The sequence below is a fragment of the Varanus komodoensis genome, unplaced genomic scaffold, assembly GCF_004798865.1.
Source record: "Varanus komodoensis strain SLA01 unplaced genomic scaffold, ASM479886v1 scaffold44_3, whole genome shotgun sequence".
NCBI classification, from domain to species: domain Eukaryota; kingdom Metazoa; phylum Chordata; class Lepidosauria; order Squamata; family Varanidae; genus Varanus; species Varanus komodoensis.
The window spans coordinates 7,759,773-7,781,029 of NW_025336010.1; the positions used below are offsets into that span (position 1 = coordinate 7,759,773).

Consider the following 21,257-nt stretch of genomic DNA (forward strand, 5'->3'; position numbering starts at 1 on the left):
TAAAAGATGTCAGTGGTAGACGTGCTAGAAAAGCTTAAAATAAATCAATAAATCAGTAAATAAATGTATTGCAAAACCTCTTAACCCATTTGCTTTAATGATAGTGTGAAATATTCATTTTCTCAGACTGAAGATTTGTCCAAATGTCAGACTTCAACTCTCACATGAAAGAAATAAGAACAACAATAATAAGATTGTTTCTGAATATGGGCAGAGCATCTGCCATGCGCTGCAGAGAAATCATAGGTTGCCCACATGCATCTCAGACTAGATGTCAGTGCTTCAGCATGGAATGACTTCCAAAGAAGCTTGAAGCCCAGATTTTTTTCTTTAAAAAAACATAAAGTGAGATTTGGCAGTTTGGACTATGAAGTAAGAAGGCAGTTGCTAAAGAAGAAGAAAAGTCTTGAATCAATCAGTCACCTACAGAAATCATCACCCTGTTTATATTGCTCTTCCTTTTATTTCCCTGCCACTTTCATTATTTGTTTGGATCTGCTAACAAAACTGAGTATTACTGGCCTTTCCTTATTCTTCAAGGATATGATTAAATCTTCTTAGTCTTATCTTCAACAGTTGTCAAAGCAGAAGTGTCAGGTCATTATTTTGTGCTGTAACTGAAATTACTCTCCAGTGTGTAGGAGCTTTCTTCCCTTGGATGATGAAGTAACCTTTATTCACTGAAGGTATTAGAGTGCTATTTTTAAGTATCAACCTGGACCTTAAGAGTTAAAAATAGGCTTCCAAGAAAAGAGAACAGTAATTAGTTAAACCTTATTAGACATCACATGAGACAGAAATCTCCTCCCAGCAAAAGGATATAGCTAAAGCAGCCTGGATACAGCTGAATACTTAGAGCAGCAGCAAAGTTACCCAGTGGAGGAGGACTATTGCCATCAAGGAGCTGGGTCTTCAGTGAAGGAGCATTTGCTTAATCAAGCTGTTCTGATGAATCCTGTGGAGTTCCTACTTTGGGGCAAACAGCATTAACCAAGCGGCTTCAAGAATGGAGCTTGGCAAAGCTAAACTCCTGAGGACTGGTCTTAATGCTTTGTATCAGGCCATCCACCCTGTGCATGGGATTGCATGGACAGATGGCAAGCAAGTGGCTCTGACTGCATTGCGCTTTCACAACAAGGAACTGAGGTTTGGTGACTCTAACATCATTGGACAGTTTGAACATGTCCATGGACTTTATTGGAGCCCGTGTTGTTCTGCTGAAACACCAGCTCTGCTTGCTGTTCAGCATAAAAAGCATGTTAGTGTTTGGCAGCTGAGTCACAGTATCTCAGAAAAGAATAAGCTGCTTGTTTCTCAGACCTGTGAAATTGGTGAGCCATTCCCATTGCTTCCCCAGGGCTGTGTGTGGCACCCCAAGAGGGACATTTTGTCTGTACTTACCAAACGGGATGCATCAGTTTTATATGCCGTTCGTTCAGACAACTCCAGGGTTAAAGCAGATATCAAATGCAGTGGTCTCATCCACTGTGCTTGTTGGACTAAGGATGGTAATCGCCTAGTTGTCGCTATAAGCAGTGCTCTTCATTCCTATATATGGGATGAGGCTCAGAAAACATTAAATGCTTGTTCCTTTTGCCCAATATTTGATGTCGGAGGCTATATCTGTGCAATTGAAGCCACTTTGGATTTCCAGATTGCTGTGGCTACTGAACTTCCTCTGGATAAGATATGTGGCTTAAATGCAGGTATCACATTTGAATTGCCAGTTGGTAATGAAACAGGTTCTCTAACTTCACAGTCTACACTGGTGCTTGGGGATGAGGAATACTCTATGGATCTGAGAAGAAAGTCTATAGATTCTGAGAAATCAGTAGCAGTTGATTCAGTCACTTCATCTTCATCCGGCCCGGTTGATTTAACTCACATCCTTACAAACCACCGGAGATCTGATCCCAGTCCTCTCATTCCTTTGAGAAGGAAGGATTACTCTTCAGGAACTGGCCAAGATTCTTCACACTTGATTCTAGTGACTTTTGAAGGAAAGGTAACCACAGCCAGAAAAGTCAGTATTCCAGGCATTTTGGTCCCTGATATAATTGCCTTTGACCTTAGAGCTCAGATTGTGGCAATAGCTTCTAACACTTGTAACATTGTTTTGATTTACTCAGTAACATCATCCTGTATGCCCAACATTCAACAAATCCAGCTAGAAAAAAATGAACGACCTAAAGGTCTATCCTTTTTGACAGATAAACTCTTACTAGTTTTGATTGGCAAGCAGAAGTTCACTGATCCTGCACTTATTATATCATCTAATTCAGATAAATATATTATCCGGCTGATGATCAAAGAATTAATTTTTGAAGAAGATTCCTCAGCAAAATCTGAACTCACTCAGAATTTACCATTTAGTTTTGAGCCTTCTGTGAACCTTCCTGGGAAAAGAAAATATTTTGAGAATCTTGCATCAGAAGATCACGTTGTAGGGAGGGAGCTTTTAAAAACAGGTAACACAGTTATTCAATCTCCTAGCGGAAGGAGACGCATATTGGAAGAAATGAAGAGTTCTAGTTATGAGCAAAGTTCATCATCCAGTGTGAGTAATTTTGATGAAAAGAGAGACTTGGGAGACCCATCTATTGCTCTAGAAACTTTGGATGCTGAACCAATCAACCGGTCAGTGGCTCTATTTGGTCTTGGAACACCTACTAGATTTTCTAGTAGATCAATTTCTAATAAAGTGATGCAAGAAACTTTAAGTTCTCCTAAAAATAATAGCTTGGCTAGTGAAAAAGGAATGAGTCAAATATCCAGAAATGTGGAGCAACTGTGTGGCAACTTGAATGACTTACAACTGCAACTTCTTGAACTAACAGAATTCACTAAAAATGGGAAGAGGTTATCTCTAGCTTACCCATCTTCTCAAGAACCACCATTTGTTAACATCACCTACCAGGTAACTATGTGATATGATCTGAGGGAATTTTTTCTTGAATGCTTTGTAACAGGTTGAGGATTTAGTTTAGTCTTCATCTTACTTAGCATCACTATGCTTGATTTAAATAGTGAAAATATTGTTCAAGGGCTTGTCTGATATTCGTTGAAAAAATTAGAATTGCTTGTTCTTTACTGCTCAGTTGAATTGGCATTATTGCATTATATATGTCTCTTTGCTAAATAAATAAACAAATAAGTAGCCATTTTCAAACCTGAAGGAATTATTTACTGTAACAGATACAAAAGCATTATATGAGGCTTTTTATATGATTTAAAGGATTTTGGAGAAACAAACTATTAGACTAGCATGTGTTGGTTAGAATATATAACTCCAAAGATGAATGCACTTTACAGCATAAGCATAAAAACATTAAGAAAATACAATATATTGATATTTGATCACATAAGGAAGGATTTTACAAAGGATCAAGTTTTCATTTCCTTCACATGTGGACTGATATTTCTGTCTCTTTCCTTGCTTTTTTCATGAGGGAAAAATCTTCCCTGCATATTCTTCAATAAAACATTTTTTTTCCATTTTTGCCAACATGTTAGCTGACAAATCACCATTTTCCAGTGCACAAGGCAGTAGAGACAACAGAAGAGACTTCCCTTATCTTGCTTAGTCAATAATTTAGCTGTGCCACATTAAAAAACCTGGAACATAAAAAGCCTGGAGCATTATTTCTATTTTTCAAACTCAAAAGGAAATACAATGAATAGAGGAAGGCAGATCTATTCTTATCTCCTGTCTTTCAATAAACCTCTTTTGTTGAGCTGCTGCTGAATTTTTTAGCTGATTCTGTGGTTCTTAAGATGTACTTTACAGCATAAGCATAAAAACATTAAGAAAATACAATATATTGATATTTGATCACATATCAATATAATCTTTAAAAAAAAATCTCTATCTCGTAGATCTCCTAAGATGACCAGGCATAAACCTATAGCTTTGTCTTTTTGTTGCTTTTGATTTTTTATTGGACATACAGTAGCAAAATGCTCTTTTTTATACTGGTTGCATTAATGTGAATTAATTTTATCTGAACCAGTCCATCCATAGGCAAGTGGGACATATGCTCAGGGTACAGTGTTTGCCTCTTCCAGTGTACCCCCACTTCCTTCAGGACTGTATTTTCAGGCCTTGACTAGTCAGCAATATACTCAAGGAGTGACAGAGGTGTGGAATAGGGAGGGAGACAGAGAGAGCAGGCACAAGTAGTTTTTCAATGAGCTACAAGGCCTGCCTGATCTTTGAGGAACTGAGATCTCTTCCAGTGCCATGAACAGCCTTGTATAAGGGATAATTGATTATAAGTAGCTGCATAAAGTTGTTCTGCAGCAACAGCTGTTGGATGCAGTCTGCCATTTTTATAGTTTGGTTTGTATTTAGGATCTTTGGGTACTTTTTGCATATTAGCAGAATGATTTTGTATTCTCTTTTCAGTCATGGGATATTCTTTGGCTTGGGTAGCTATATAAAAAGGCACTTGATATGGACACAGACAGATGTGTATTCTGACAATAATTATTCTTTTGCTGGTATGAAAAAAGGTCTTCAGACATATCTAGAGAATCATTGTTATATAAAATTGGTCAAAGTCTGACTCTCACTCTCTCAAACACACACATACACACTAAAACAAGTCTGTTGATAGGAATAGTTGAAGGGATGAATAATGATAACATAACTAAATAAAAATCTGATATTGTAGGAGGAGTTCAAAAACATCACATGCTTACTTGTAGTCCAAATCTACTACTTCATTTTAACCTCCACTTCCAGTACATATTGTAGGAGATCCCTAATTGGCATTGATGGAGCTTATTTAAAAGTTCATATTTATTTAGCAGTTGGCAGTGCCCATGATTCAGAATGGGACTATAGCACAGGGTGAGGCCTGTATTTCACCTTTTCCTTAGTACCCCTCACACTGGACTTGCTATTTGTCCTGCAAGGTAGGGGTGGGGATAAACCTTATGATTAGTTTGTGTAACTAGCTGATTTTAAGAGCCCATTTGTGTCAATATAATCTACATTTTAAAAGTATTAATGTGCTTATTAAATAGTAGAGTCTATATTTTGCAGAAAGCACTGGAGGAACATTAAATTAATGTTAATCTTCCAGTTAATCATTAACGTGGCAAAGAAAAGGGGAAGGAAAGGACTGTTACTTATGCTTGACCAGTAATAAGCCTATCAGTGGTGATGTGAAGAGATCATGGCTCCAATCTATAGATCTACAAGCTCAGAAGCATTCACAGAATCTGGACCTATTGAATCTATTGAAGCAATGACCAACAGAAGAAGGGAGGACAGGACTAGACATTTATTTAAAAAATTTCTACGCTGTCCATTACTAAAAAAAAAAAAAAAAAAGTCTCTGGATGGCTTACAACGCCTTCTATGCCTGGGCTGTTATTGGATTTCCAAGTGCCGTCAACTGCTGTTACACATCTAGTTATCTAGATTGGGGCCTTTACCACCAACACAGGTGATACTACTGGATATTGGGAATTCTGTGCTCTTTCCTGTTTTGGCCTGTACATCATTAGCAACATTCATAGATGTTCATAAGGCATTCTATTCACTCCTGTTCCATTGTTTCTCAAAAGAAATGGACATACCTTACTAGTATATATCACTCTAACAGTGGGATGCTGTGACTTCTACAGTACTTTACCAACCATCATTCAGCTTTTCTAACCTCATCCCCTTCCCCATCATGCTTCATTAACTGAAAACTTCTCACCATTTTTTCACCCCTACATGTTTACCCTCTAAAGCCATCTCCTGATTTTGATTTTGTAACTGCTTTTGATACTATTCAGCACAGAAATGCTGGAGAGAGCTTCCATGAAGGAAGCTTTTGCTTTTCTAGACTGTACGGAAAAGTCTGCATCTTGCAACTGTGGTGTCTGGAAATAAGGTTCATGGTTGTATTGGTGTTTGGCATTTCTGTATACTTCTGTGTGAAATCTCAAGCTTTGTTTACTCATACTTAATGGAGAGTTTACATGAAGTTGTGATTCATTTATAATCCTTTGTTTTCCAGTGCTGCTTCCATCTGTTTTCTTATTGTGGGTGCTTCTAGATAGAGAGCTGCTAGTTCTACTTTTCAGAATGAATTGTACCACTCTGCAACCCTCTCCCTGATACTTTGCATTAAGGAATAAATAGAAGGAGTGGAAAGAAAATACAGTAGGGCTGCATTATCTGGGTACCTGTAAACCTCCATAGGCAAGGCTATGACATCATAGAAGCTTTGCCTGGAAGTACCCTGCATTAAACCTTACTTTGTTTGAGGATAGATGAGTAATCTCTACAGTGTAGATGCCCTTAGTTTACGCTTCCATATTTTTAAAGGGTGGACTTTTGAAGGGTGAAACTCTTTCCTGGGTATAATTTTAACTATTAATTTTAATGCAAGTTTTGTATTGCTCTAATTTTATAACACTAATTTTAAAATGATCAAAGGAAAATCCATTTCTGGCAAGTGCCATTTTAGCAATGTGTTGCTCTTGTGTCCCTAGTGTAACTCTTCCAATCTATACATCCAATCCAAAACTAATGTTAAAACAATTTGCTTTTAACATTTCATGGGTAGCATGGGTAGTAATAGACACACTTAAATTAGTAAGTGCTTAATGCCAAATGAATAACATTTTTAGGGATCATTCTGACTTTTTCATCTGAAAGAGCAACTCGGGTAGAATGAACTTGCCCCTTGCCCAGCCATAGCATCTTTCTGTGCCCACTGAAACCCAGCAAAATGAACACTCTGAAAAAATGCAATATCCCCAATCACGTAGAAAACTGATTTGAATGCTGCAATGAGGCTTTTAATGAGTATAAAACATAATGCCACTAAGCATGCCTTTGAAAACTAGTTCCCATAGAAAACAGGCATGGACTAGCATCCTCGGATCCTCCTTGTGAGCTTTCCAGAGGCCTCTGGTTAGCTACTGTGAGAAACAGGTTGTTGGACTCAATAAGCCTTGGACCTGTTTCCATCAAGGTGGTTGTCCTGTTCTTACAATGCAGCCTGAGGTGGAAGAACAAACAGTAGTACAAGGAGGAACCTGTCTGATTTGCAGAAAATAAGCTGTAGAAGTGGGAGGTGTGCCTAAGTTTTCCTTTGTCACCACACCCTGGTTGCTTTACAATACCTTGCAGAGTTCCAGGCTTGTTTTAATGACATAAATGCTGATCAAAGTGTGAAGAATAAAAGAAAAAGTTGTGATTTGAACATCATGGCACTTGCCTTTCAGTCAATTGAATATGGTGCTTTGTAGTGATGTACATTACCCAGTCTGGAAGGAAGCAAGCTTTATACTGCTGTTATTACTTCCTTCTGAACAGATACTAAGGGCACAACCCTATGCATGTTTGGACAGAAAATAGCCTAATAACTCTCAGCATTCCCCGGGCAGCAAGGAATGCTGGGAGTTATAGGACTATTTTTCTCTCCAAACATGCATAGGGTTGTGCCCTAAAGTGATGAAAAAATGTAATATGCTTTCTTTTGCTGTTTATGTAATGATAATTTATCCTTCCAAAATCAGAATATTATTTCAGAAAAGCAGCATAAATGGAAACAAAGTTGAGGGAGCCAGAAACAAATTTGTGACAAAAAGAGCAGGACTAGAGGATTGTGAAACTGGAGAAGTCAATCGACTGGGCCAAGGAGGAGGCAGATCATCACAGTTCACAGAGATCATCTTAATAAATCCACAAACTACATTTATAATAAGAAAGCAATTTTGAACTGGAAAGAAAACATTAAAAAGTCATGAAAACTCATAAAATATGAGGGTTATGTGGCTCTGCCATATGATAGAAAAATCAGAGCATTTTGAAAGCCAAGATTAAAAAAGACTATTTAGATGTGGAATTGCAATAGTCAAAACTGCTGTATTTTCCATTAATATATGGATAAATTAAAGCCCAAGAGAATGCAAGGTAAAGAATACTCTGATAATGCTTGGAAAAGGCTAAACAGAAAATTCTAAATTAAAGGGAACAGTAGTAGATTTAGACATGTATGAGGCACAGAAGACAGCTAACCAGATGTGGATTTTTATTACTAATTCAGAGATTTTCTATAAAAGTTCTTGTGTGGTTGGTGACCAGAATAATCCTTTAATCAGACTCTTCAGGGGATGATGGATAGTGCTCTGTTTGGTAAAGATCTTTGTTATCATGATTTATGGATATAACTTTAATAGTTTGCATTTGCAAAGGAGAGTCATGCCCTTGAAGCAGGAGCCTCTGTCATCTCACAGTGGCCATAGTAGGCTGAGGATATGAAAACTAATTATCTACCAAGAAGTTGTGTTTAGTTTGTTGTAGTATTTATTTAGAAGAAACAGAAGAATCATATCTGTAATGAGTCCTCAGGATAGGACAGGATAAAAGGGACTTCCTTTCCTATAAGTTAATTCTGAAGTAGCCATTTGTTCCATGGTCTCATCTTCAGAAAATCATGCATAAATTTTATTTAAGAATAAGGATAAATTTGGTAGATGCCAGAAGGTGTAATAAAGCAAATGGCAGGAGACAATGCTACTAACTGGAAAACAAAACAAAACAAACATATCACAGTACATTAGAAATACTTTTGATGCACCTGTGAGCTTTGGGGTAGTTTTGGAGGTCTTAATGGTAACATATCATTTAAGAAATGTATAGGGGGTTATCTAACATTTCATTTCTAAGGCATCCAACCCACTTGCCTGTATTAAATATATCATGTTAAGATTTCTGCCAAATACTTTCAGAGAAGGTTGCATGGTTGACAGTAATGGATTTAGTAGGCAACATATCAATACAGTGAGGCTGGAGAAAGGGAAGCAGTGCCAAGGCAATTTACTGTCAAAATGGACCCAAATGGTGCACTTGCATTGCTATGGCCATCACTTCCTGCTGCACTCTTCAGACACTCATTCAGATACAACTTTGTTCACTGAGGCTTACTTCCTTATAGAATTGTGTCCCCAAAATTTCTTTAGTAATGTTATAGCAATATATATGTAAGAGTGGTAGCTGATACACATTTCTGTTCATAACTGTTTTATTGGGTTTGGAAGGGGATGTCATATATCAAGCATGACTAAGGCAGCTAGACTGAAGTTAAGAAAGGATCGACAGTGGAACAAAGCAACAATTCATGGATGAATTAAGATAATACTATCAAAATTATATAATATTCTCATATACTAATTAGATAAATTTAAGGTGAGGCTGTATCAAACTTTACAGAACATGTTGCTTATTTTGTTTTGGAGCAATAGATAGCATTTAAAACATTGTATCTTACCTGTGGCTCAGTCAAAGAGGTTTCCTACTGGCATAAGGTCCACACCTGCTTAGCTTGAGCCTCAGATCCTCAGATCATTTACTGGATTTCTTTTTATTGTAAATTTGATAGATTCCTTTGTTTCAGAAAATCTTTCTTAAATGCATTGAAAATATTAAAAAGTGACAGTCTGTTTAATGCATTGCATGTTAAATAGATTGATTTAGTGATTCTCCTTGTCCGAACATTTACATATAATCAATGCATAAACCTCTACATAATTACTTAGAAATAAATTGCACTGTGTTCTGTAGGGTTTACTCTAAGGGTAAGCATGCAGACAAGAGCTCTTTGTAACATATCAGGGATGGGAATGTGTGGTCCTCCACAGAGGCTGCTGGGAAATGTAATTCAAGGACATCTGGAGGGCCAGATGTACTCTATCCCTGGCTTTTATAATAGCATGATGCACAGTGGAGTATATTGGCAAAGGCCACATTTTTCACATTAAAACTGCCAATGCAGAATAGTCTTTCAAATGCACAGTCCTTCACATGATGAAAAAGAGAATCTGTGCTAAGCTGAGGGTTATTACTTGCCAGTTCCTCTCACGGAAAGGACCTTCAAGTTTTCATGGTGCTCTCCCTCTCCTTCCTCTATACTGCTTTATCCAGGACATACAATGTGGGGTTCTGGCTTCCACAGACACTGTTAGGAAACACAACTAGATTATGTTTGTTAGCAGAAGTAAGACGCTAGTCGGGTAGTAACCCTACATCTCTACTGCACCATTTTAACCTGCAGGGAAGGGTTATATGATGAAATGTTCCCTGTGGAGGTGGGGTGAGGAAGACTTCTGTATATAGGAAAGTAGTTTGTCAAGGAGGATTCACTTCTCCCCATCTAGTTTCTACATATATACAAGATATATTTATTCATGCAGTTTCAGCCATATTAATTCCCACATGTGTATAATCCAAACACAGATTGACCACCTTTCCTGTTGTTTGTAAGCAGTAGGTCACTGTTAGGATGAATACAGCAAAAACTTCAAGTTGCTTTTTATACTAAGAAAGACGCATGAAATGAAGGTGCTTATAGGAATTTGCAAGAAATGTAGCTCATTGCTGTAGAAAAACTGAGACACCAACAGAGCGAGTTACCATAATCAGAAAGTAGTATCTGAGCACTAAAGAAGATTAAGAGAGATGATTTGTACTGAAGGTTAATTAAGATTTGGAACAGTTTACTAAAAACAAATGGAAAATTTAGCTGTGAGCCTGCTGGAAGAGAAAATGAATGTCTGATATCAGAGTATAAGTACAGTAAAAACGACAGAAGATCCAGATTGTTTTGATTAATTTTCAGTTAAAATGCTGTGACATTCCATTTGTTGTCTCATTTAATCTGTGAAGCACTAAAAAAGATACTAATGGGATTTGCAGATGATGCTAAATTGAAAAGGGTTGCAAACACCAGTAACTTGGCCTGAGGGCCAGGATGAACCCTTAATTATGTAAGAAGAAAATTTCAAACAATGCCAGTCTCAGTATGTTTACTGAGAACAAAGGCCTAAGGAGTTGAATAGGGACTTTCTACCTTGTGGATTTAAGACTGCAGCCAAAATTATGCAACTAACAGCAAAAGAGTGGAGAGCATAAAATAATTATTGTAATAAAGCAAAATACTGAGAAAAATATCTTCCAAAGAAGAACAGTCAGCGTTTTTGAGTGGGTATGCATGTTGATCAGTTATGTAGCTGCATATCCTTTGCAGCCATTGACTATTATTCCACATATTTTTTTTATTTATTTAAAACATGTATATGCTGCCCAATTGTGCCACACCACTTCTGGGTTTTTTCATCCCACAGCCTTTGAGGTCATGATTAGAAACAGGGCTCAAGGATATCACAACCTAAGCTAAGCTGTAATTCAGTATAGAACCAAGATGGGATCACAAAATAGAAAAGGTGTTGTCGGAAATGCATGAAGTCTGCAACATTCACCCAGGCAGGATTTTCTGTATCCAGATAGATGTCAATATGATTTAGAGCATAAGGCATTGTGGGAGGAGAACAATTCTGATGTACAAAAAAAACACATCATGGGAATAGGAATGGGGCTTTTTCTGTTTTCTCCACAAGCCCTTTCCTATGCTGCTTCTTCCATCCTTTCTCTTTTTTGGGCCCCTTATCTCCATGATGCCTCTGCTATTATCTTACTTCAGTCCCCTCTTTCCTCCCTTCCCACAGGCAGCTACAGCTCATTCTTAACACCTCATTTTCATTCAGTTTCAAGTAAGCAACTGGCAGCAGAGAGATGGTAATTTGTCTATTAGCAGCTGATGTAACAAAGGCACTCAGGTCTATATTTGCCAGCAGCCTTGCTGGAGTCCCAAGAATTCAACTTACAAGCAAGCATTTCCTTGCTGAAATATTACAATCCTGCTCTAGACACTCATGAAGGGCATAAAACGTCTGAAGGACAGGACAAATGCCTAACAACTTCCACTTGTTTACAAGATAAGATGTTTTCCTTAAACCTACCTCAACCAACTAGCCAGTATGAGTTTTGGTTGTCCAAAGCTCATGCTTGTCATAGACACTGAGTAAGCAGAAAGTTAGCCTTTATATTCATGCCAGTATAGTATAAGGGAGAGAGAGAGAGAGAGAGAGAGAGGTGTAGTGGTTAAGAGTGCAAGAGTGGGACTCATGCGATCTGGGTTCTTGTCCCCACTTGGCCATGGAGCCAACTGGGTGACTTTGAGCCAGTCACAGACTCTCAACCTAATCTACTTAACAGGGTTGTTGTTGTGAGGTGAACTTTATAAGCCACTCCAGGTTCCGTGCAAGAGGAAGAAAGGTGGGATATAAATGCCATGTAATTATAATGTACAACTGATTAAAATAGAATTTAAAATATTAAGGAAAATCCTGATAAGACCAGAGATTCTTACAATGATAATTTCTCAAATCAATTACATTCAGTATTTTTGTATATATGCTGGAGGGTGTCTTTGTTTCCAGCTCTCTTTACTGTCAGTCTCAGTAGGTTACTGTTCTAAACAAGACTCATTTAACAAAGTGCTAGTAATTTCAGAGTAACATTCTTACCCTTGTAGCCAGAGAGTGGGGAAATCTTTGCCAAGCAGCTGAAGGGGAAGAGCAGCCACAGATAAGGAAGGACTTAAAGTAGTTTTCCAGCACAGTCTCATAGTCATAGCATGAGTATGAGCCGCAAGCATTTCCTGAGTCAAGTACAGCCTTAGCTGTTTGGGATGGTGCAAAAAGATCCATTTTTGTCCTTGTCTGTCCATCTATCTGTCTGTCCATTAGTATGGCAGTCAGCCCATATAAGCTGCTGCTGCATCCTACTTGTAACCTGATAAAGCTCAGCTTTTCTTCTCTTGCTCCTTCTGCAGTGTCTTGAATTGATTTATATCTCTTCCATGAAAACTTGGCGGGTTATGCATACTCAGCCTGAAACATTCCCTCACTGTTCTTTCTCATCTGCCCAGCTCCTTCTCCTCCATGGCATCTCACAGTCCCTCTCTACTTCGACACCTGTCCAGCATTTCCCTTCTCATGGCTCCTCTCAGTGTTACTTTATCTCTAGCCTGACATGTCTGGCCCTGCAATGCCCAGGCTGCAATCCTATCCCCATTCCCACTTACCTGGGAATAAACCCTACTGAACAGGACTTGCTTAAGTGTTTCCAGCAGGGTTGTAATTTATGTTTTGGAAAACCCCTAAGCTTTTTCTGCTTTTAGATCTCTTGCCAACAGGTACGTACAGTAATTAATGTCCCACCCACCCATCCACTCATTTTACAAATACAGAGTACAAATTAAATGAAATACCAGAGGGACTTATCTGTGGGGCTAATTGACAATAATTAACATGAAAGGAATGTCACCAGTACTCTAACATGTTTATTTCTGTATATCTATGTACCTGAAGAAGTATTTTTCAAGCGGAGCTGTAACTGAAGAAACAAAAACTGTTCTCCTGTGTGATGGCAAAGTTCATCTTAATTTAGTCCGGCAACTTTTTGATCTGCCTATTGTTGAAATGAAGCATGGTAAGTCTCTTCATTACACTTGTTTCTTCTACACTGAGAAGCATCTGATATACTGCCAAGGGCTTGTTGAAACATACATCCTCCAGCATGATGCACATTCAGCTCCCCACCATACAGGAACCCATTGCACCAGCTTGAACTGTCGGGTTCATTCTTATGAGTGCATATGGGGCTCACTAGTAACACAGCTTATACCTACAGCAGGTCCATACACTATCTGGACCTGCTGGACCATATATTGATTCAGAAAAAGGACTGGCGATAATTGATAAGTCAGTTTAATCTCCATGTCTTTTCATCAATGTGAAATACTACTTATTTTGCTCTGCCCTATTTCTGTATTCAATGTACAAATGGATCAACCATGTCCAGAAATAAGATACTGATTAACAGGCCTCCCCTCTTACAGCATGGCACTTAAGTTGCTAGCACTCAGTCCAGTCTAATGCCATTGTAGAAAGTGGCTGTTATTGCTGTTATGAAATTGTAGGCTATACACTGACATGCTCTTTGGCATGGCTATATGGCAATACCATAACTAAAGCAATCTGATTGCTGCTACAGCTAACTGGATTAAATAACTGGAAAAAATAACTCACAAGAAATATTTCTCAAGAGGTTTTCTGACAACTTCATGCCTTTCTCTCAAAAAGAAAATGTAGTGATACAGACAAAAGTCTATCAAATGTTCTTCTGATGTCTTGGTTTAGTTTAATCTAGGCTGAGAACAGAAGGAGCTCATTAATGTAATCTTCCAAACCCCTGTCTTTAACACCCACCTTTGATTTACTTGTGAAGGTAGGGAGCAGCCAGGAAATGAACCATCTTTCTTTTATATCCTTACATGATCCTTACATGATCTTTAATTCATATTTAATGCCTATAAGAGGAAGCCAACTATTTTTAGCCACCATCTTTTCAGTCATGCCTTCAATCATGATTTTTGAGCTTGATCATATTTTGCATACATATACACATACACATGATGCTAATGGGCAGCTTTCAAACAAAATCAATAAATAAATACAAATAGGATGGGCCTGTTTGTACATATTTAGTGTTTGTTACCAAAATGTGGGTTAATTAATTAACATGAATTGTCAGAAGGGGAATATCACAGTAAAACAATAATTCACAGTTCAAACCAGTAGCACAGAATAAAACAATTCCAGTTCACATAACCCAGTTAAAACCTGCAGGCAAATAAAGTATGAAAACAGTTTCCTGTGCTCTCCTCTTCAGTGTAGCCACCAGTGCTCAAGGAGAAGCCTCTCTGGAGCATGGGAGGTAGGGATGGAGCAATGGAGCAGTCCTGGGCAATGTGGGATGGAGCAAAAATGGCAAAAGCCACAGTTTCAGCTATCTGCAAAGTAAGACATCTAATTCATTGATTCCATTCTGAAGTTACAATTTTAGAATTTGCAAGATTATATTTTATTGGATCAACAATAATTAAACAACATGAAATCTTCTGAATCCCTCAGTCAGATTCTGACACAAATATAATTAATAAATGAACATTATAAATAAAGTTAAGAAATGCTTCCTCATTACTGCAATTCCACTCAGAAGTTGAGTCCCAGTAAATGTAATGCAGCTTAATCCCAGCAAAATCTATATAGACTTGCAGCACTGGTTGCAAATTCTATGCCATATTTTATCTCTTGTTCCTATTTTTTCCTCTAAGATATGGTTGCTATCCTATATACATGCACCTGGGAATATGTTCCATTGAAGTTTATGGGGCTTACATCTGAGTAGATGCACATAGGCTTGCTCTACACTATGTATCTGAGAAAGAATGGAAATGCTTTCAGGAAAGTCTTTTATTGTGCAATTTCACCAAATTGTATGGCTGACCAAATGTCACTGTCTTCAATATGTAGCCTCCCATGTTTTCTCAGCACTGCTTCTGTAAGGGAAAAACTATTATAGCTGCACAGTACCTTCTGATGTGTAGCACTAGGCACTTCATGATACTTCTGTTCAAGCATTAAAAATCTCTGCTCCCAAATGCCAGTTTGGTACAGAACAACACTTTTATTCAGGATCTAACAGTGGATGAGCAGGCAATCTGGCATGCATAACTGAGACCTGGATGGATGAAAAGGGAGAAGTTAGTTTTTCTCAGTTTTGCCCACCAAAGTACTTGGTTAAGGATCAGAGAAGACTTGTAAGTCAATGAAATGTATGTTGCTGCACTCTGAAAGGAATCAATTTATCTCTGTAGGCTTCTCATCTGTCCCCTGGTCTGGAGTGTTTGCATCTTGCACTGGTCCGGCAAGACAGATTTGGGATTCTGTTGGTGCACCTCCCACTCTGCTGTTCGGTCTCCCATCTGAGCTGATGGAGGTGGTCTCCGATGAGATGCTGAAGTCCCCCAGGCTATTGGTCTTGGGGGACATAAAAATTCATGTCAAAGGCAATGTCTGGGGTGGCTCAGGATGGTGTAGTCTCCATGACAACCAGAAGACTGTACTAAGTTGTCATTGGCTGAACACATGTAGTAGAGCACATTCTAGGTCTGTCTTTTTTCCCCAGACAGATATGAGGATAGTGATCTGAAGGTGAAGGACTTTGATTCAGTCTCTTTGTCTCACTGTCTGCTGAGATTTAGACTGGCATTAGCCTTTTCCTTCTGCTTGACCTGTGCAGCTGATATAATTGCTCCCAAGTACACTCTCTGTAGTAGAGCTTAGAGACAGTTTGAGTGCAGATGCAGGAAAATTCCTAGTGGATGCTGTTGAGCCCTGGTATAAGCCTATAACCAAGTAAATTTCAGGTCAGTGAGGAAGACAAAGAAACATCTCACTGGCTGTATTAAATCCTCTATGTGCCACCCAGTGGAACTTTCTAAAGTTGTATGGGCCTTATGTGCTGGCCTTAAGGGTGCATCTGAGACCAACTGTAACATACTCGCTAACATACAAAATCTCTTGCATTCACTAGGACTTAGACTCCAACATTATAGCAGTTGAATCAGGGGAGGTACCCAAAGCATAGCCTGGTCCAGTTTTATTGGATGAGTTTGAGTTGGTACAGCTCAAGACAAGTTTGTGTAACCCCCTCTATTCTGGATCCTTGCCCTTCTTGGTTAATTAAAAAATAGCAAAGAAGGACAGCTAACTGGGCTAGGAAGGTGATTAATGCCTCCCTGTGACAGAGATTTGTCCCATGCCATCTAAAAAAGACCACTCCTGAAGCAACTTTCCCTGGACCTGGAAATTCCAATGCTGCATATATCTGTATATAAGATGACCCCTGAAACCAAAAATAGCAAGGCAAAAATTGGGTGTCGTCATATATAAACAGCCCAAAATATTGACCTTGTCTTATACATGAGTTGCTTGTAGCAACTTTCCTGGGCATGGTCCAGTCAGCTCTAGGGACTCTTGGATGAGACTGATTATCTGGATCTATTTCAGTTGGGGTTCATGCCAGGTTTTGGCAGAAACAGCTTTGGTCACCCTGTATGATGACCTATCCCAGGAGAGAGACAGGGAAATGTGATACTATTGATACTCCTGAATCAGTGGTATTCTTCTGGGGTGACTGTCTCAACTTTGGGTGCAGGGGGGTACTGCATTGCAGTGGTTCTGCGCCTACTTGGATGGAGGCTCTAGAAGGTGGTTTGGAGAATATTGCTCAGTCCCATGGATTTTTCCATCATAGAGTTCCTCAGGGGTCAGACTTACTCCCTACACTATTTACCAGCTATGTCAAACTGCTGAATGGGATCATCTGAAGTTTTTGAATGTGCTGCCATCGGTACTGATGATGCACAGTTTTATTTCTCTTTTTCATATTCAGCAAGTGAGGCTGTAGATGCACTAAACCAGTGCCTGTCTGCAACAACAGACTGAATGAGGGCAAATAAATTGAAGCTCAAGCCAGACAAAATAGATGCTGTTGGTGGGTCATTCCTCTTACCAGTTGGAGGATGTTTAACCTTTCTTGGATGTGCTTGCACACCTGAGGAGCAAGTTTGTAGTTTGGGGGTTCTCCTTGATCCATATTTGCTACTTGGCCACAGTGGCAAGGAGTGCTTTCTACCAATGTTGGCTGGTGGCACAGCTATGCCCCTAATTGGGCATGGGTAGACAGATTTTAGTAATCTAGGCTCAGTTAATCCCCAAATTAGATTACTGCAATGCTGTCTATGTGGGGCTATCATTAAAAACTATTCAGTTTGTACAAAATCTGGCAGCCAAATTAATAACCGGACCAGAAGATCTGAACATATAAGACCAATTCTGGGTCAATTACCAGAATTATATGCTTCTGAGCTATAGAAGAACTATATGCTTCTGAGCCCAATTCAAAGTGCTGAATTCAAGTTCTACACCACCCTCTGTTCACTGGTTAGAGAGTTTTGGCTATTGAGAGGTATACAAATGATTGAATAAAATCAATGAAACAGATTTTAATATCTGATGGAATGCCTCTCCAGTTGTCAATGTACCCCGACATTATGATCTACATCTGAGACTTTCCTCTGACTTGCACCTCCAGTGCTACTTATGATGAACACTCCACTGATGTCTTTCAGAGACAGGTTAAAACTGCCCTCCACACCCAGACATCTAATGGCATATTATGGGATTTGTCATCTATTGTAAGAGGTCTAGTTTTTATAAAAATTGTTTTAGTTTCATAAACGATTTTAAATTTTGTATACTGGAATTTTACACTGTATGTTATTTTATGTGTATTTTATTGTATTCACTTTTGTTATTGTGCCCATCCTAATAGAATTCTTGTGAACCACCCAGAGAGCTTCAGCTATTGAGCAGTATAGAAATTAAAATGATGATGATGCATGTCTGAAAAATAGATTCTATCTTTCACTCACCTTTTCCTCCTTCACATGCATATTTCCCCTTTCATCCTGTTGTTATTGTTACATTTTATACCACTAGCAACATTCATGGGTTTGCCCTAGGAGGCAAAAAATAATAATATCTCACAACAGTTCCAAAAATTGCATTAGCAGTAAATGAAGCCTTTTAAATTTTAAGTTAAATGTTCAATATATTATTTTGAACTTTTCTTTCTTGTTCTTTGGATGGTAATGTGTTTGTGTAAGTTAACATGTGCCCACACACACCACATGCAGGCATAATTTATAGAACTCAAAGTCTGCCCAGAATTAGAAAGAAAGTATTAACTGGAAAAGATTAAGAGTTCATGGTTGGTAACAGCAATCTTCTTATGACGTAATAGACAGCATGAAAGAGCAAGGCTGCATGACAGTGTATTTCATTAACAGATCTCACAAAAAAGCTGTTTCAAAAACAGTGTTTAAAAAAGGTTTGTTTTAATTTCTGGAGAGCACCTTAAGAGCACTGTTCATTTTTAGTTTCCTATCACTTCCTATTTGTGCAAGTTATCATTCTATAAAAGGTAGCTGTTCTTGTTATAGGCATGCACAATAATGAATTGCTCCAGATAGAAATTTAAAGCTAAATTCCAAACGATATTTGCCCCATTCTTTCTTTTAGATTCTAAAATTAAATCTGTAGATTGGGAAGATTTGAATAATGAAGGAAATATAGCATTGGGACATGTTATATGGCTAGGATTAATGATAAATGACTTGCCATTAGATTAAATTACTAATTAAACAGGGAAGACCCACGATTACAAGTTTTTTACATATTTGAATTGCAACATATTTCTCTCCCAAGAATGGAAACTTTACTTTCATACAAAATTCAGTAGCCAGAATTAAAAAAAAAACCTTACTTTGGTCATATCCAGTACAATTTTATTTATTCCTCCACAGTTTGGACTTTTCCAGTCTCAAAGGTGGTTTGCCATGTTACGTGTATAAAGATGCTGCTCATATATCAAAATACTTTCATATGGACAACTTCTACCAAGACAAGCACATCAGTTGGGCCATTCTCGCACCTACCTGCCACTCAGTTGGGCTGCCTCCCACTCTCTGCCCACCTGTGTACCACAGCCAGCAATGACTCACACCGTTCCCCTTCCTGGAAAACATTCTTGGCAGTGGTGGAATTTTAAAGAAGCTGAATACCTGCTCGGATCCAGACCAGCACACTCTACAGCAGATGACTGTTATGTAAAATTCCCAGAATGCAATGTAATGTAACATCCTGTTAGCTATTGCATTTTGACTGGGTTAAAATGTTAGCCAGCTGCTGCCAATGCTTCAAAGCTTGGCTCCAAAGTAGGATGATGGCAACAAAGGCAGCAGGACATTTGGACAGGTGGCTGTGGAGGGTATGTGCATTTTTGCCACATCTCTCAATCTGCTAGCTGAGACAAAAGGCTCACTGGGTCTTGTGGTAGCACAGGCCCTGACTCCTACTCCTGACAGTGAAAAGTACTGTGCAACTATTCTGCCTTTTCCTTCTTAAATCATTTTCTGTGGTAAGAAAAAAGATGGAGGAAGCAATAGGAAGACGTGGAAGAAAATGGAAGACATAATCATCTACATCCTATGTAAAAATATGTCAGTGAGCCAGGTCAAAGGCACAGTAAAAGTCTTATCTGGGAGTACTTCTAACAGGTCAAAGTACCTTTGGGCATTTAGAAGTGCTCACAAAGTTATTTTGATCCTGGTTAAGAAATATAAATATAAAGCAGCCATTAATATTTTTCTAGGATATATATGCCGGGATCCAAAGAACTATTTTAGGAAAATACTTAAGAATTTGTTTGTGCTTCCAGTGGCATTTTGTTTGTGCTTCCAGTTGCATTTTTATATAATAGATCCCCAAGCCATATTACAAGCTTCTTTGAAACAATTTAAAAAGCAATTTCATCTGGCATGAAAACTGCTACTTAAGAAACACAATTCCAGCACAACTGGTTCTGTAGAGTTTGGAATCCCAACCACAATATTTTGATATAAAATGCTAGAAGAATTAGAATGTAGATTTAACTAATTAAATGAAAAATCAAAATGGGGCAGTATATGCATAAATATTAGGCAAAGTCAATCTTTGTATCAGGCTGATATCTTCTGAAAGAAATTGATCTGCATAAGGAGATGCATGTATGTAAACTGGTATGTGTGTATCACTCCCTTTTCTACCACATGAAAATAAGAACCACCAGTGGGTACTCTTCCTTTTACTTTTATTTTTAATAAAGCCTTTCAGGATCCAAGCCGAAACTAGCAAAGTTATCGATAAAAACCAGATAAGGAAGTAGTATCCTGACAATTATATTGTTCCTCTTGGTTTGAAACCTGGATCAGCACTTGCAACTATTTAAGTTTTGTGAAACTTCTATAAGCACCTGTTGGGGAAAAACAGACAGGAATATTTTAGGGCGCACACCTAACTTAACAGTGCTTACACAGATATACATCCTGATGCTTTGTTTCTGTTTCCTCCAGGTTCTTCTTGGATTGTTCTTACTGCAGATGGTGAAGGTTTCATTCCATTAACGTTTAAAGCTAAGCAGGAGATAATCATAAGAGAGGGAAGTGAAAGTTTGGAAGCCTGTGGAAGCCACTCCTTCAAAAGAAACATTTCTTCTTAGTCATGAAACAGTGTACATCATAATGCACCCACCAAAAATTTTTTTCTTCAACATAAAAATGTGCATGAGTAGAAAATAATCAGCAGGGGTGGGGTGGGGGATTTGCTGCATTTTAACTGTTAACTCATGTGGTTTGTGTTCTACAACAGCTAGTCCTCCTCACAGTGATTTCATTCTACAGAGTACAAGTACATCATGCCTGCATCCTCTGCAGTTTCAGAATGGGATTCCTAACAACAAGAGTAACAATACCAAGCCAAAGTCTTGACAATGGGTAAATATTGTCATTTTCAGGGTTGGTACATATTGTGCATGAAAAGTTAGCATTAATGATGTACATTGCTGCTAAAGAAACTGAAGGTTTGATGGGCCCTAAGGGCTCGGCGAATGTATTATTTTG

The 21,257-nt window shown here is 38.4% G+C and overlaps 1 protein-coding gene across 1 annotated transcript; it reads left to right on the forward strand.

The window, feature by feature from the left end:
- The first annotated feature begins 1,006 nt into the window (after nucleotides 1-1,006).
- On the forward strand, nucleotides 1,007-20,857 carry LOC123030352 (WD repeat and coiled coil containing). The gene is made up of 3 exons (XM_044444205.1): nucleotides 1,007-2,917; nucleotides 13,219-13,339; nucleotides 20,712-20,857. Exons 1-3 carry the CDS (start codon nucleotides 1,007-1,009, stop codon nucleotides 20,855-20,857), a joined length of 2,178 nt encoding a protein of 725 aa, XP_044300140.1.
- Nucleotides 20,858-21,257: the final 400 nt, after the last annotated feature.